At 44.6% G+C, this 16,070-nt stretch overlaps 1 protein-coding gene across 1 annotated transcript in view; it reads left to right on the forward strand.

Moving 5' to 3' along the window:
* dnm3a (dynamin 3a) overlaps positions 1-16,070 on the forward strand; it is a 452,439-nt gene that overhangs the window by 411,015 nt on the left and 25,354 nt on the right. The window contains exons 18-19 of the mRNA XM_085978004.1: positions 3,617-3,843; positions 6,689-6,928. Of these exons, the coding sequence (XP_085834130.1) occupies positions 3,617-3,843; positions 6,689-6,928 (467 nt within the window). The remainder of the gene's footprint in view (positions 1-3,616; positions 3,844-6,688; positions 6,929-16,070) is intronic.

Below are 16,070 nucleotides of genomic sequence, written 5' to 3' on the forward strand. Positions count from 1 at the left end.
ACTGGTTTTCGGAGTAGCATCCGCTCCAGCTATCTGGCAAAGAGCTATGGAGCAAGTCCTCCAAGGGATTCCGGGGACTCAATGCTACCTAGACGACATCCTTGTAACAGGAGAAAACGACAACGAGCACCATGCCAATTTGGAGCAGGTGCTCACTAAGCTGAGAGAACGGGTCCTACGAGCAAATCGCCCCAAGTGCGAATTTTTCCAAAATCAAATATCATATTGTGGCCACATAATTAATAAGGAAGGGTTGCATAAGTCACCTGAAAACATTGAAGCAGTCATAAAAGCCCCAGCACCTGAAAATGTTTCACAATTAAGGTCGTTCCTGGGATTAATAAATTACTATCATAAATTTTTACCGAACTTATCAACTCTTCTACACCCTCTTAATGAACTGCTACAAACAGGAGTAATTTGGAAATGGAGCGAAGACTGTAAACGTGCCTTCCATAAATGCAAAGACTTAATCACGTCCAAAGAAGTTTTGGCTCATTACAACCCATCACTGCCAATCAGACTAGCGTGCGATGCATCCCCTTACGGCATAGGAGCAGTATTATCGCATAAATTCCCTGATGGCTCGGAACGGCCAATAGCTTTTGCGTCACGCTCATTGAACTCAGCTGAGTGTAACTATGCCCAAATCGACAGGGAAGCACTCAGCCTGGTATGGGGAGTGAAGAAATTCAACCATTACCTACACGGACAAAAATTTACCTTGTTGACTGACCATCAACCCCTCATCTCCATATTCAACCCTAAAAAGGGTGTTCCCATTATGACAGCGCAAAGGCTACAGAGGTGGTCCCTTTTTCTAGGGGCACACCAATACAACATAGAATACAAAGGATCAAAACAGCATGGGAATGCTGACGGTTTATCGCGCCTACCGTTGCCAATGGTAGAAGAGACACCTACAATAGACCCAGTGGAGATGTTCCACTCAACCATAGTGGAATGTCTACCAGTAACAAATTCTGCCATTGAAAAGGAAACGAGAAATGACCCGACTCTCTCACGAGTCTACGACTTAACGGTGAAGGGATGGCCAGCACATGGCGAACCACTGTTGCCAGCATTCTCGCAAAGAAGAGAACAGTTGTCAGTATGCCGAGGAACCTTGATGTGTGGATCCAGAGTGGTGATTCCACCCAAACTCCAGGATAAAGTGCTAAAGGAGCTTCACGAGGGGCATCTGGGTGGAGTGAAAATGAAGAACCTAGCCAGAGCGTTTGTATGGTGGCCAGGTATCGATAGGGACATAGAAGAAATGACCAAGAGCTGCCTAGGATGCCAGAAGGTCCAAAACGCTCCACCCCAAGCCCCTCTACATCCATGGGAATGGCCCTCATCTCCCTGGCAAAGGGTACACATTGACTTTGCTGGTCCATTTATGGACTCAATGTTCTTAATCGCGGTTGATGCACACTCCAAGTGGCCGGAGGTAATAAAGATGTCCTCCACCACCACGGAAAAAACCATCACAGTATTAAGGACCATATTTGCCAGGAATGGGCTGCCGGAACAGATCTGTTCTGATAATGGACCGCAATTTGTGTCCGAAGAATTCAGAAAGTTCTTAAAAAACAATGGGGTAAAGCACTACATGTCCGCCCCATACCATCCCGCCACCAATGGATTGGCTGAAAGGTTTGTCCAGACCTTCAAGAAGGCCATAAAGGCCATGGGTAATGAAGACATAAAACTTCAGCACAAGGTGGATAACTTCTTGTTTGCATACAGGAATGCAACACATATGGTTACAAACCAAACTCCCGCCATGATGTTCTTCAATAGAAGCCTAAGATGCTGGCTGGATTTGATCAAGCCCAACATCAGATGGGACGTGGAGAACCGGCAATTTCAAGGCATGAATGAAAGGCCAACTAGAACCTTCCAGATAGGTCAACAAGTTTTGGCCCGGGACTACCGTACCGAGAAATGGCAGCCTGGAACTATCTGCACACGACTAGGACCGCTGATGTATACCATGGACATTGGAGAAAGCATAATAAGGCGCCATGCTGACCAAATCATAGAGTCATCCGAAAAGGGACAACCTACACCACAACTCTATACGCCTAACGATGAAGTAGAGATACCCATATCTACCTCCGATCCGGTGATACTGGAACCCGATGAACCCGACACTGGCATTCAAGCCGAATCAGCCTTGCCAAAAGAACCTACTACACCACCAGAAACTACTACACCACCGAGGCGTTATCCGGACCGAGTCAGGAAGCCTCCAGAAAGACTGACTTATAATTAATTAACTGCAGCAATGTATATTATTTTTCTTATAACATGTAATTAATAATTACTTAAAATATTATGTACTGGTTAGCTAAAAGGGGAGGAATTGTAGTGTATGTGCCTTTAAGAGCCCCATGTGTACTGTAATGCCGGTAATGGCCACTCGGGCGATATAAGCCTGTATATTGTGTTGTATCCGTTAGTTCCCCTCCAGACTTTGTTTAGTAAACACCTATCAAACCAACTCCTGTCTTCAGTGTCTCTATCAACACACAGACACAACAGGCAGTATAGAATTTATTCAAGTTAGAGTATGCTTCTATTCATGAACAAGATTTAAAATGTATCAGTAAGTGCCAACAAAGGCATAAAGGAGTTAACAGGATTATCCATAAAAGGAAGCCGTCATATTTGTATGTTGCAAGTTTGTTCTGTCTCATTCATTACGACGCCACTAACCACAAAGATTTTCCTGATGGCCAAAGCCAACCTTAAAATTAAAAGCTGATCTCCACATTATCCATTGCCTCAGCCTACTTCAAACTATTGTTCAGGGAAGGTGAGACAGTCTGGGCAGCGAACCTCCTTAATGCTGTGTCAATTTAACCTCATGTTGGGCAACAGCAGTTGAGCTTACAAAGCAGACACATTTGTTACATTACATCTAGTAGACTGACTAAGAATTAGCAAAAGTTGTTTACAGAAAGTAGCTGAATTCAAAGCTAATTTTTGTCTTTAAAATTTTAATCAAAATACTAAACCTTAAAGTACAGATGGCAAGGACATTTGTGCAACAAATGATCTATTGTCTTTTTTAATCCATTGAATGTCAATGCTGATTCCTTTCCAGCAACAGTGCTTGACAAAATAGCAAAATGCTGATATTTGATTCAGTGTCAGATAAATTAATTGAACTTTTCCATTACAGGAAACTTCGCGATATCCGGCACCAACAGGACCGAGCTGCTGCCGATCTATCAAAACTTCCGGATAGACCAGCGCTAATGTTGAAGGATACGGAGGTTTTCATCTCCGTATCTGACAACAAACACTGTTGCTTAGCAACAGCTTGTAAACACTCGGCCCGTACCTTGGAAGCGTCTCTGAAGCTGTTGCTAAGCTACAGAGATGCTTTCCAGAGCCTGACTGTTAAAAAAATGCTAGGAGAAGAAAAACCTAACCAAAACGGCTGCTGATTTCTGGCGTTAAATCGAGGTTTCCGGACATACAACCTCCGGATAAACCAAAGTTTCCTGTATCTTCTAAACTCATGGAGCTTTGACACAATACATTCTTTATCATGAACTAGCATTTAGCAATATATTTATGCAATTGTTTTAATTATGTTCCATAGACTAAGGACTTTATCAACGCAGAGCTTTTAGCAAAACTGTACTCCTCAGAGGACCAAAACACCTTAATGGAAGAGTCGCCTGAACAGGCCCAACGCCGTGATGAAACACTTCGCATGTACAATACTATCAGTGAAGCACTGAATATTATTGGCGATATCAATACTAATACGATAACTGTTCCTTTGCCACCTCCCGTGGATGATTCCTGGCTACATTCAGGACGCAGGTACGAATGCAGAAGTGACTTTTTAAGTGACAGCTTCATATGTATTTGTCATCTATTCTATCTTTTATTCTTTTGGGAATTTTATTTATATATTTACTTGTCTGTTTCATAGAAGAATAATTTAATGGTTATATTCATGATTTCAAATTCCCATAGTTAGAACTAAGATGCCTCGACTCAGCCCCAACATATGTCTTCACCTCAACCTCAGAAGTAACCCCTACTGCACTTACAGATTTGGTATTGCCAGTTTAAAAAAAAAAAAACTTTTGTGTTGTGGACCCGAATTTGTGCTTCTAACTCACATGTTTTATTTCTTATGCTACATGAGTTTGTGTATGGAACTCTTATTTGGGTAGGAGCCCAAGGTCAGCCATGATGTTATTGAATGGCAGAGCAGGCTCGAGGGGCCAAGTGGCCTATTCCTGCTCCTATTTCTTATGTCCCCATCCTGTCCATATGCCCTGCTGGTCTTTTTCTCACACTTTTTGACTTCTTGTTTGGATTTTGCCTTTCCATCCCCATAACTAGTTTGAATCTTTCCTCAATGCCCTATGTACAGGAAACTTTCGATTTACCGGCACCTAAATAACCGGAAATCTCAGTTAACCGGCAAAATTCAGGAGTAGTTTCAGGTAAGTTTTACTTCATATTGTACTTGCCTTCATCGATCTGTTGCTGTGCAAGGGTGTGGCTACAGCTGTTGCTAAGCTACAGAGACGCTGGGAACTTGTGGCCATTGTTCTGCACTTGTTGCTAAGCAACAGGGTTTGTTGCTTTATACGGAGCTGTCAGCTCTCCGTATCTTTTACTATAGCTTTCAGTTATCCGGAATTTTTGATGAACCGGCACCACGTCGGTCCCGTCGGTGCCGGATAAAAGTTTCCTGTACCCTTTCCACAACGAAATGGCTACCTCTCTGGTTTAGGTGAAGGTCATCCCATTTGTAGAGCCTTCCCTGGCCCTAAAAGTGGTTCCAGTATCCCAGGAATGTGAAACCCTCTCTTCTAACCATCCTTCCAGCCATGGGTTGACAATCTTAGTATTTCTCTCCCTGTTTGGAAGGAACTCAATATCATCCTATTTACATAACTTTGAGCTGCAGATGTATATATTCCAACTGAGCTCTCAGTCAGAGCAGTTAGCAAATTGAATGAGCACAGCCATAAATTCCTATAATGAAATATTACACATATAAAGTCTTCTATTTTTAATAGAAGACAGATTTCTGATTCATCACAATGGACTCATCCAAACCCATTGAGTCGCTTCAGGAATGATTCTCAAAAAATCTCCCCTTCCCACTTAAGGTAAATCAAACAAAACTCTAGAATACTTTCTAACTTTACATCTACATCCTTGATCCTAGAAGTTCAGTAACTGTCGCATTCTACACAGTATTTCATCACTTGTATTTATTCTTATAACACTCAATCCTGATCCTAACAATACCTGTATATGCATCCAGCACCTTTTTTAAAGGTGTCAGTTGGCACAGCATTAGTTGTTTTAGTTGGGATCAATTCTAAATGTCCAAAACTCTGTAGGGGAAGGGGTATTCCTTCTAATTTTCAGTATTCCCTGAGGCTTAATTCGTACACTCGCGTTCTAGTTCTATGCTCACAGTTCATGTCAAATAACCACAATTTTAAAAACATGGATAATGTTTTCCCTCAAACTGCTTTAGTCAAATAAAAACTATTTTAATTCCATGAATCTTGCTCTTTAACTTGGAAGTCCTAGGTTTCAGAATCAAGCTTCTCTTAATCCTGCACAACATATCAATGTCCTTTGAAAGATATCCTAAACATTTTATGGGAGCAAATGTTTCCATTCTTGTGTTTGTTCAGCAAAGACCATTGAAATATAAATATTCAGTATCTAAAGTGTTGTTGTTCACTTTTGGTTCAGTGGAAATCCTGGCTCAATACCGTGACACTTCCCTCCCCTAAGTAGAATCTTGTCACTCTTATACTATCCAAACTGCTTTTTGTACCATAAATAATCTCTAAATATTTTAGTCACCATCTGTTTTTCTCTGCAATGACTTTCTGCAGTTTTTTTTCAACTAAGTAGTAAGACTACAATACATAAGGAAACTCCAAACAAAGAAAGTATTTTACTATAAAATCTAGATCATATAAATCACTCCCTGATTTTTTTCTCTGTGCCATTTTGGTTTTAAAAAGGCATTATTCCACTGATGTATATAGTTGATACTATATTTAAAGGCCACAAAAATACACTTGAAGGTGGCTTTTAAAGCATTACATTTTTTAAATCTTATTTGGTGAGTTTTTTTTGTTACCCTCAAAATGACAGACATTAGTGCTGGGGAATTAAATATTTTTCCAATCTTTTCCAGTCTAGTGTCCACATCAGTCACTCTTCAGTGAGGTAAAGCATAGACCAGCTGAGGACTAAAGTTCCCTGTACTGTACCTCAGCACTGGGCTTTAACCTCAAGAGGAGAATTCCCAATTGCACTTGTATCAATGTGCTGTTTCCCATCCTTATGGTCTTTACGAATGAGACTGTCGATTTAGTTTTGTGTTGTGGGGCCCATTGCCACAAGGAATTGTTGAGAGACTGCCTAAACTCTTCACTTAGGACTGTTGTAACTGTCAAGGAGGAAACTTTTGTTCCATCAATCTGGATTCAAATCCGGTATCCCAGAGGTGAATGGACAAAGTTCTTACTCGCTTGCCTCTCCAATTTGCCTTGTTATCATTTTCAAATGTAATACAAGCTAGTATAAAGAAACGAGAGATATTTATGTTTTAAATGACAGTTATCTTGATATGATGGAGGAGTAACAACTCTAAATAGAACATAATTTATTGCAGAACTCCGCCTCCTAGTCCTACAACTCAACGCTGGCAACCCATATCTGGTCATCCACCAGGCAGAGCATCTGGACGAGGCCCTACCTCATCCATTCCACCAACATGTTCTTTAGCAGGTGCCCCTTCCATCCCGTCCCGCCCAGGCACTCTCTCTTCAAGCTGTAATCCTAGCAATGCTGACTTATTTGGATGTCCCCCGCAGATCCCTTCAAGGCCTGCACGTGGTCCGAACATCCCAAGGTAAGTAGTTACTTTGATCCCCAACCTCTTGATTAGCAGTTACGTACTTGTCTTTCCTTGCCTTAAATCAATTCTGCAATGCAGTGCTCTGATTCATCAATTTGACCATCATATGATATTGTTTCAGATTACTTAATCAATTACAGCAAAGCCAGAAAATCAGGTGGGAAATAAAGTGGGTAGCCTCCTCTGCCCTCGCAGTTGCTTGATGTAAGTGTCATAGGCAGGTAGAGAAGTACAAACATTATTTCATTTGTTCTTAAAAGATTTAGGGACGTTAAATTGGATAACCCCCAAAAGCGGGTGTGGAGATCGTGGTAAGCGATTATCCCATGCTCGTTCATTGCGATGCTGGCAGCATGTTAAATTTGTGCTACTTGCTGTTTTAAATGATCGCTGCATGCAGCCAGCGCTACTCGGCTGTTCATTGGCTGCACGCATCAGCAGGGGGCCCTATATTGCAAGTGGCTAGCGCTACTTAAAGGCAGCTTGCACCTCTTAAAGGGGAGGTACATTGTGGCTTCACGAAGTGGTGGGAGTCCTTTGAAAAGTGAATCTGTGCTGTGATACTTTGAGGAACGGCTGAACATGCAAGAAAACGTGCAGCAAGGTTTTCTGACAATGCACTGGAGGTCTTGGTGTAAGAGTGGAGAGAAGGAGAGATGTCCTGTATCCGCAGGAGGCCCTCCAAGACATATGTTCAGGAGGCAGTGGGAAGAAGTAGCAGCGGAGGCCACTGCCAGGAGTGTAGCTCCAAGATCATAGATGCTGTGCAGGAAGAAGTTTAATGATCTGACACGAGTTGACAGGGTGAGTGGGTTCAGTTCACAAATGGTATATCCTACCAACTGCACCACTAGCTTCATCCACTGATCAATTCACTACACCCCCATCACCCAACTACCAACAATTTCTATCAATCGGTACTCAACCCTTCAATTCATATGCTTTACCTCACCCTCACAAGCTTAGCAAGGTTGCAAGCCTCGCACTCACAGATACTCATCCATGACAGCCACATCACGCAAACATATTGCAGGACACTCACTGACACATTTCCCTCTTTCTTGCAGGAGAACGTGGTGCACAACAGGAGGCAGCAAGAAAGAACTGGAGGAGAGCAAGCGTACCTGCATGTTTAACTTCCATGGAGGAGACAGTGCTGGCCATCATGGGAAGGGGTATCGCTGAGGCCGTGGCCACTGGCGATGCTAGGGGGATCGGTGATGAGGGTATCTGCATACATAATCCTCCTCTCTTCCCACTTCTCCCTCATCCCACAACCTCTTCCGACTCACAACCTGCAGATGATGTAAGCACAGACTTCTTACTTTCTTCTCTCCCCTCACCACAACCAAACCCTTGTTCCTTTTTAATTTCAGATACCCAAGAATTGGAACCTTCCCTGTCAGAGGAGGAAGAGGAAGAAGACAGTAAAGATGAAGAGACACCGTCACTCGATATTACACTCGCAGCCACCAGCTCAAACACTGACACTGTGCATATTTTACAGGCTAGGATAGAGGAGGGATCTGCACATGTTGAGACACCAGGTACAAGTGCGCAGGAGCCAGGGCTGGTGGTAAAGGATAGCGCAGGTGCGAGCTTGGCGGAGGGTGAGGTTGCTGCAGAGGAGTCAGATGAGGACTTCGATGGCCAAGGCGACAGAAGAAGTTACAAAGCTAGGTGGGAAAGTAAGCTGTGAGGAGGACACAAAGAACCTGCAAAGTGATATAGACAGGTTAAGTGAGTGGGCAATAAGGTGGAGTAAAATGTGAGATTATTCACTTTGGTAGGAAGAATAGAAAAATGGAATATTTTTTAAATGGTGAGAAACTATTAAATGTTGGTGTTCAGAGAGATTTAGGTGTCCTCGTACAGGAAACACAAAGTTAGCATGCAGCTACAGCAAGCAATTAGGAGGGCAAATGGCATGTTGGCCTTTATTGCAAGGTGGTTGGAGTACAAGAGTAAGGAAGTCTTACTACAATTGTACAGGGCTCTGGTGAGACCACACCTGGAGTACTGTGCAGTTTTGGACTCCTTATCTGAGAAAGGACATACTTGCCTTAGAGGCGATGCAATGAAGGTTCACTAGATTGATCCCTGGGATGAGAGGGTTGTCCTATGAGGAAAGATTGAGTAGATTGGGCCTATACTCTCTGGAGTTTAGAAGAATGAGAGGTGATCTCATTGAAACATATAAGATTTTGAGGGGACTTTGCAGGGTAGATGCTGAGAGGTTGTTTCCCTTGGCTGGAGAGTCTAAAACTAGGGGCATAGTCTATGAATAAGGGGTCATCCATTTAAGATTGAGATACAGAAACATAGAAGATAGGAGCAGGAATAGGCCATTCAGCCCCTTGAGCCCGCTCCGCCATTTAATGAGATCATGGCTGATCATCCAAATTCAGTACCCTGTCCCTGCTTTCTCCCCATATCCCTTGATCCCTTTAGCCTCAAGAAATATATCCAACTCCTTCTTGAATATATTTAATGAATTGGCCTCAACTGTCCTGTGTGGCAGAGAATTCTACAGGTTCACCACTCTCTGGGTGAAGAAATTCCTCCTCATCTCAGGCCTAAATGGCTTACCCCTTATCCTTAGACTGTGACCCCTGGTTCTGGACTCCCCCGCCATCGGGAACATCCTTCCTGCATCTAGTCTGTCTAATCCTGTTAGAATTTTATAAGTTTCAATGAGATACCCTCTCATTCTTCTAAACTCTAGCGAATATAAGCCTAATCGACCCAATCTCTCCTCATACGTCATTCCTGCCATCCCAGGCATCAGTCTGGTGAATCTTCGCTGCACTCTCCCCATGGCAAAAACATCCTGCCTCAGATAAGGCTACCAAAACTGCACACAGTACTCAAGGTGTGGTCTCACCAAGGCCCTGTACAACTGCAGCAAGACATCCTTGCTCCTGTACTCAAATCCTCTCGCTATGAAGGCCAACATACCATTTGCCTTCTTAACCGCCTGCTGCACCTGTATGCTTACCTTCAGCGACTAGTGCACAAAGACACCCAGGTCTCATTGCACTTCCCCTTCTCCCAATCTATTGCCGTTCAGATAATAATCCTTCCTGTTTTTGCCACCAAAGTGGATAACCTCGCATTTATCCACATTATACTGCATCTGCCATGCATCCGCCCAATCACCCAACCTGTCCAAATCGTACTGGAGTTTCTCTGCATCCTCCTCACAGCACACACGCCCACCCAGCTTTGTGTCGTCTGCAAACTTGGAGATATTACATCTAGTTCCCTCGTCTAGATCATTTATATATATTGTGAATAGCTGGGGTCCTAGCACCGATCCCTGCGGTACCCCACTAGTCACTGCCTGCCACTTGGAAAAAGACCCGTTTATTCCAACTCTTTGCTTCCTGTCTGCCAACCAGTTCTCTATCCAAGACAGTTCCTTACCCCCAGTCCCATGTGCTTTAACTTTACACACTAATCTCTTATGCAGGACCTTATCGAAAGCCTTCTGAAAGTCCAAATACACCGCATCCACTGGTTCTCCCTTATCTATTTTACCAGTTACATCCTCAAAAAATTTGAGACGAGGAGGAATTTATTCACTCAGAGGGTTGTGAATCTTTGCAGTTCTCTACCTGAAAGGGTTGTGGATGCTGAGTTGTTGAGTATATTCAAGGCTGAGTTAGATAGATTTTTGGACTCTAGGGGAATCAAGGGATATGGGGATCACGCAGGAAAGTGGAGTTGAGGTCGAAGATCAGCCATGATCTGATTGAATGGCAGAGCAGGCTCAAAAGGCTGTATGGCCTACTCCTGCTCCTTGTTCTTAAGAAGGCTGATGGGTGTACACCCCCAAATGCTTGGTGTACTGGAAAGCCTGCCATAAAGCCTGCGCAAAATGTCAAGAAGCATGGAGGAGTCCAGCACCAACTTGGCACAGGGCTTTGCACAGAACTTGGAGCCCATCCTTTCCAACATGGATTGGGTGGTCCCCTCCATCAGCAAACCTGTGGAACCCACCTTAATGCAACATCTGATGGCCAATGTGAAAGCTTCCATTGCAGCACAAACAGCTTCCATCAAAGGTCTGACTGCTGCATTGGAATCTCAGACTGCTGCCATCGTGGCTCTGAATACCATTGTTCAAGGGGGCTTTCAGGATGTCACAGCAGTCCATCAATCTGTTTTCCAACAGATCAGTAGGATTTCAGACGCACCGCCATGAGAGAGTGGCAGTCGCTCCATGAAACACAAACCTGCTGTCCCCTCTCAGGATGACAGCATTCCTGCACCCCCCCCTGCCACTCCGCCAGTGCCCTTGCTGTTGTGTCAGCCATTCAGCTCAAACTACTGCAGCCCAGGACGAGATGATGCAGTCTGAAGCCAGGCCCTCTAGGCCCAGAGCTGCTTGAGGTCGTCCTCCAAGGCCATCTGCAATCTCCTCAATTGAAGGTCAGCAGCCTTCCACCACCCATGCTGCAGCCACTGGGGAAGTACCTCGAAGGACTACTAGGATAGGCAAAAGCACATGGAAGACATGCACTAAGGGAATGCACAAGGGGGATTTAGTTTAATTTTGTATGCATTATGTAATGAGTGAATTTATAAAATTAGATTGGAATGTGCATTTTCTGGTAGTTTTTATTTTTGTGTTGTCGGAAAAGAACGATGTAATGGTCAATGATAGAGGAAAGGTAAGAAGTGTGGGACTGTTGGTGAATGGGGAGGTGTTGTTGTGGTTACTGGCCCAGTGGTAGCGCTCATGAATAATCTGATCATGTAGAGCCTGGACAGAAAGGGGCTGTCTACCTTGTAGCTTCCCTTCCTCTTCCTGTTCCTACATTTAAAAATTTTTTTTTATTCATTCATGGGATGTGGGTGTCGCTGGCAAGGCTGACATTTATTGCCCATCCCTAATTGCCCTTGAGAAGGTGGTGGTGAGCTGTCTTCTTGAACCACAGAGGGCAGTTAAGAGTCAACCACATTGCTGTGGGTCTGGAGTCACACATAGGCCAGACCGGGTAAGGACGGCAGATTTCCTTCCTTAAAGAACATTTCTCCATTTCCTGTTGCACTTCCTCCACATTCTCCTCCTCCTCCTCGTCTTGGACCCCATTTTCGATCCTATGTGGTCACGTAGCACCTAAAAATGGGTGCTACACGGCCCAATTTAGCCCCCTTGGTGTTTAATTTTATTACCTTAAAAAAAATCCATGCAAACATCCTTTATGATCAGCCTGAAACGAAATGGTTATAAATATTAATGAAACTGTGGATATGTATAGGTCTTCTGATTTTTGTTTCCTGAATTTGGGTCAAAAAATCAGGTGAAATCAGCAGAAGGAAAATTCATGTCTTTCAAGATGGTTGTTTCCAGAAAGATAAGAGTTTAATCAGCAAAACAATTTTGGAAGGAACAAATAAAATACTTCAAATAATAGGGACGGGCAATAAACGCTGGTCTTGCCCCAAATCCCAAGAATGAATTTAAAAAATGATAAATGCTTACAAATATCTTCAAAAAATATCATGTCAAAAGATTGTAATGTCCATCATTAGCTGAACCCTCAGCTCCTTGTACCCGCAGAATTTGGTTCATTCATCTGTATGTGATACAGAGGAGACAAAGGTAGACTGTGTCATTGCTACAAAAGCAAAATACTGCGGATGCTGGAAATCTGAAATAAAAACAGAAAATGCTGGCAATACTCAGCAGGTCAGGCAGCATCTGTGGAGAGAGAAACAGTTAACGTTTCAGGTCGATGACCCTTCGTCAGAACTGGAAAAAGCTGGAGATGGAACAGGTTTTTAAGCAAGTGCAGGGGCAGGGAAAGAGGGGAGGGGAAGAAAGAACAAAAGGGAAGGTCTGTGATAGGATGGAAGACAGGAGAGATTAAGAGACATTAAGAGATGGTGTAAGGCAAAAGGAGATGGTAATGGGACAAGTTAGGAAACAAAAGATGGCTGTGTCATTGCTGCCTGTTGGTACAGAGAGAAATGTGCCAAACAGGGAAAGTGTTACACCAGAACTGCATTATACAAAATAGGGGTTTATTGGGTTTAACCCTAATTTTGGAATTCATATTTCAGAGGGTAATTATTTGGTTTAACCTTAAATTCAGAATGCTTATTTGAACTTCTATGCGTTATCGTTTTGTCACAGTTAATTGCAATCACACAACTATCAGTGGCAAATTTGCAAACTGAAACTGCTAGTGATAAATTCTTTAGCATTTACTTGAGTTCCCCTGTGTGTATGTGTAATGTAATATGTATAGGGCTCCAAATTAACTTTCATAATCTGATCGCTAGTAGAGCAAGTGGTTCCCTTTAATTCAGTTGCCTGAACATTTCTTTCACTTGTTTGGAAAGTATGAATCATAGAAACACTGTCATGTGATTTTATAATGCTCTAAAAGTGAAGAAAGGCACATTTCTATGTGATTAGGCCACAACTAATTTGAGGACTTGGTCATTGGAACTTGATACTGTATTAGGATTTCACTTTCAAGTGTCACACAACGCTTTAAAATTTTATTTTTTGCAATGCTGCCCAACGACCGATTATGTCCTTAGAAACATATCTCCGGATACATGAGAAAAAGATCCTGAAATGAGGAACTGGCTTTTTATTCTCTTGCTTTTCTGAGCTACAGGCATCTTCTACACGATGGTTTGAGAGCTTCATCACCTCGCCCGCATCAACCAAATCAGTGACATAATTGGATTCAGGACCTATAGGTGGCTGCTTTGACTGTGTCACTTCCTGCTTATTATTGTAGCCCCTAAAAGGGAAACCATATTCCATTATTCTTTTCTCATATTACCTATTTCCAGTTATTTTCCCTTCCTTTGTATCCCTTTGCTGTTCTTTATCTCTCTCCCAGTCCGCGGGATCTCTACTGTTCTTTGCCTTCGTATAAGCCTTTTCTGCACCAACACTCAAGAAGCCCAACACCATCGAGGACAAGGCAGTCTACTTGACCGACACCTGATCCACTAGCCTAAACTTCCATCCCTCCACCACCAGTGTACCATGGCTGCAGTATGTACTATCTACAGGATATGTTGGAGCAAGGCGCAAAGCCTCTGCGGGAGCACCTCCCAAACCCGCGACCTTCACCACCTAGAAAGCCAAAGGCAGCAGATGCATGGGAATACCATCACCTCCAAGTTCCGGTCTAAGTCATATACCAACCTGACTTGGACATATATCGAAGTTCCTTCATCGTCGCTCGTTCAAAATCCTGGAACTCTCTACCTAACAGCATTGTGGGAGCACCTTCACCACACAGACTGCAGCGGTTCAAGAAGGTGGCACATCACCACCTTCTCAGGGCAACTGGTAATGGGTGATAAATGCCAACTTTGCCAGTGGCACCCACATCCTGAAAATGAATAAAGAAAAAGGTCTTCTCCTTGGTTATCTTGTTATCTACCTTTTTTTTAAATTGAGGTAAAACTAGTGAATAAATGTGTCATACTTCAGTGTTAAAGCATTATAAAGTCACATGATAGTGTTTCCATGATTCATACTTTCCAAGCAAGTGAATGAAATGCTCGGGCAACTGAATGAAAGGGAACCTCTTACCCTATTAGCAATCAGATTATGAAAGTCATTGTGGGGCCCTGTACATAGTATATTACACATACACAAGAGGAACTCAAGTAAATGTTAAAAGAATTTATCACTAGCATTTTCATTTTGCAAATTTGTCACCGATAGTTGTGTGTTTGCAATTAACTGTGACAAAAAGATAGGCCTAGAAATTAGGTTTGCCTCCGCCAGGGCTTTAGCGCCCGAAATTTTGCGCCCGTGACAATTGCCGCTGCGCCCGCCAAAAATTCAGCTGCCCCGCGCCCAGACGGCTGCGGGCGCTAATGGAGGGTTTCAGCGCCTCGCTATGGGCGCTGAATGCAGGTTTGCGGCGCTAATCCCCCGCTGCGGCACCAGATGCGGTGCGGCAGGCTGGGGTACTGCAGGCCTCCTCCTTCTGTTAAGGAGGAGCTGCCTGCAGCCGACCGCTGACCGGTCGATTCGCCCGACAAATGAGCCCGGCACCTCGGAGAAGTGCCGGGCTCGCGGGCCACACACATCAGTGCCGCGGTGGGGTGGTGGAGGAGTCCGGGGAGGGAGGTGCGGGCAGGCGGCCGACGGGAAAGCGGCCGGCCGCCGCTCCAACTTAATGCGCCGGCGCTACGTGCTGCAACATCCCGTTGAACAATCGTTGGTTGCGGCTGCCACGGGCGAGGCGGCCGCAACTGAATTTGGGCGTCCGGCCGCGTTACCACGGCAACCGGGACGCTGCGCACACCGATGACGTCATCGGTGCCGGCGCAGCGCTACCGGCTAACGCCGATGGTAGGGCCCAACGCAATTTCGATCGCGGCTATAATTCCGGCGCAAGGCCCTCTAACGCCTCTAATTGGGCGCTAACCCCACCGAATTTCTAGGCCATAATGTATAGAATTTCAAATAAACATTCTGGCCTAGAAATTCAGTTGGGCGCGCCAGCCGTTAGCACCTTAGGAGGAGTAGATCTCGAGCGCTAGGCGCTTAGCGCCCGGGCGCAGCGCGATCTGCGCCTCGCCCCAACTTCAGTAGACATTTAGCGCCGGCGCAAAGTCTTAGCGCGCGCCCTGCTGCGCGCGCAGATCATGACGTCATTTCGTCGTGCAACGCCCTTTGTGCGCCCGGAACCGGAACTTCACTCGCGCCGCCCCATTGTGCGCCGGGCGGCCCTAACGACTGTGACGTGGAACGGTACACAGCCGAGGCGGGCCGCGGGGAGCGCAAATTAAAGGGCACTTACCCTGCACTATAAAGGCCAGCCATTTTGCAGCATTCACTCTTGTGCAACGGTTTTTTGGAGAGAGACCAAGGAGGAGAGTTTACTGCTTTGGCCCAACACTAGGACAGGTATTTTTGGCTCAGGCCAGAGCTTAGCAATTATCTTTGCCTTCATTGAGATCTCAGTGTTTGCCAGCATATAATGGGGGCTGCATTGGGTGCCAACGCTGAGTTTCAGCCTTATGCCGGAAGGGCTTACAGACGCCGTGAGAGAGTGGCAGCCCTGGCTAGACGCAGAGGGGGCAACAGGCGTCGCCAAGTGAGGCCTTACCCACCCAGGGTATACCGCCAGCAGTCCTCCTA

Source organism: Somniosus microcephalus, chromosome 3 (genome assembly GCF_052327205.1).
Source record: "Somniosus microcephalus isolate GS21.2 chromosome 3, FLI_Smic_1.0, whole genome shotgun sequence".
NCBI lineage: Eukaryota > Metazoa > Chordata > Chondrichthyes > Squaliformes > Somniosidae > Somniosus > Somniosus microcephalus.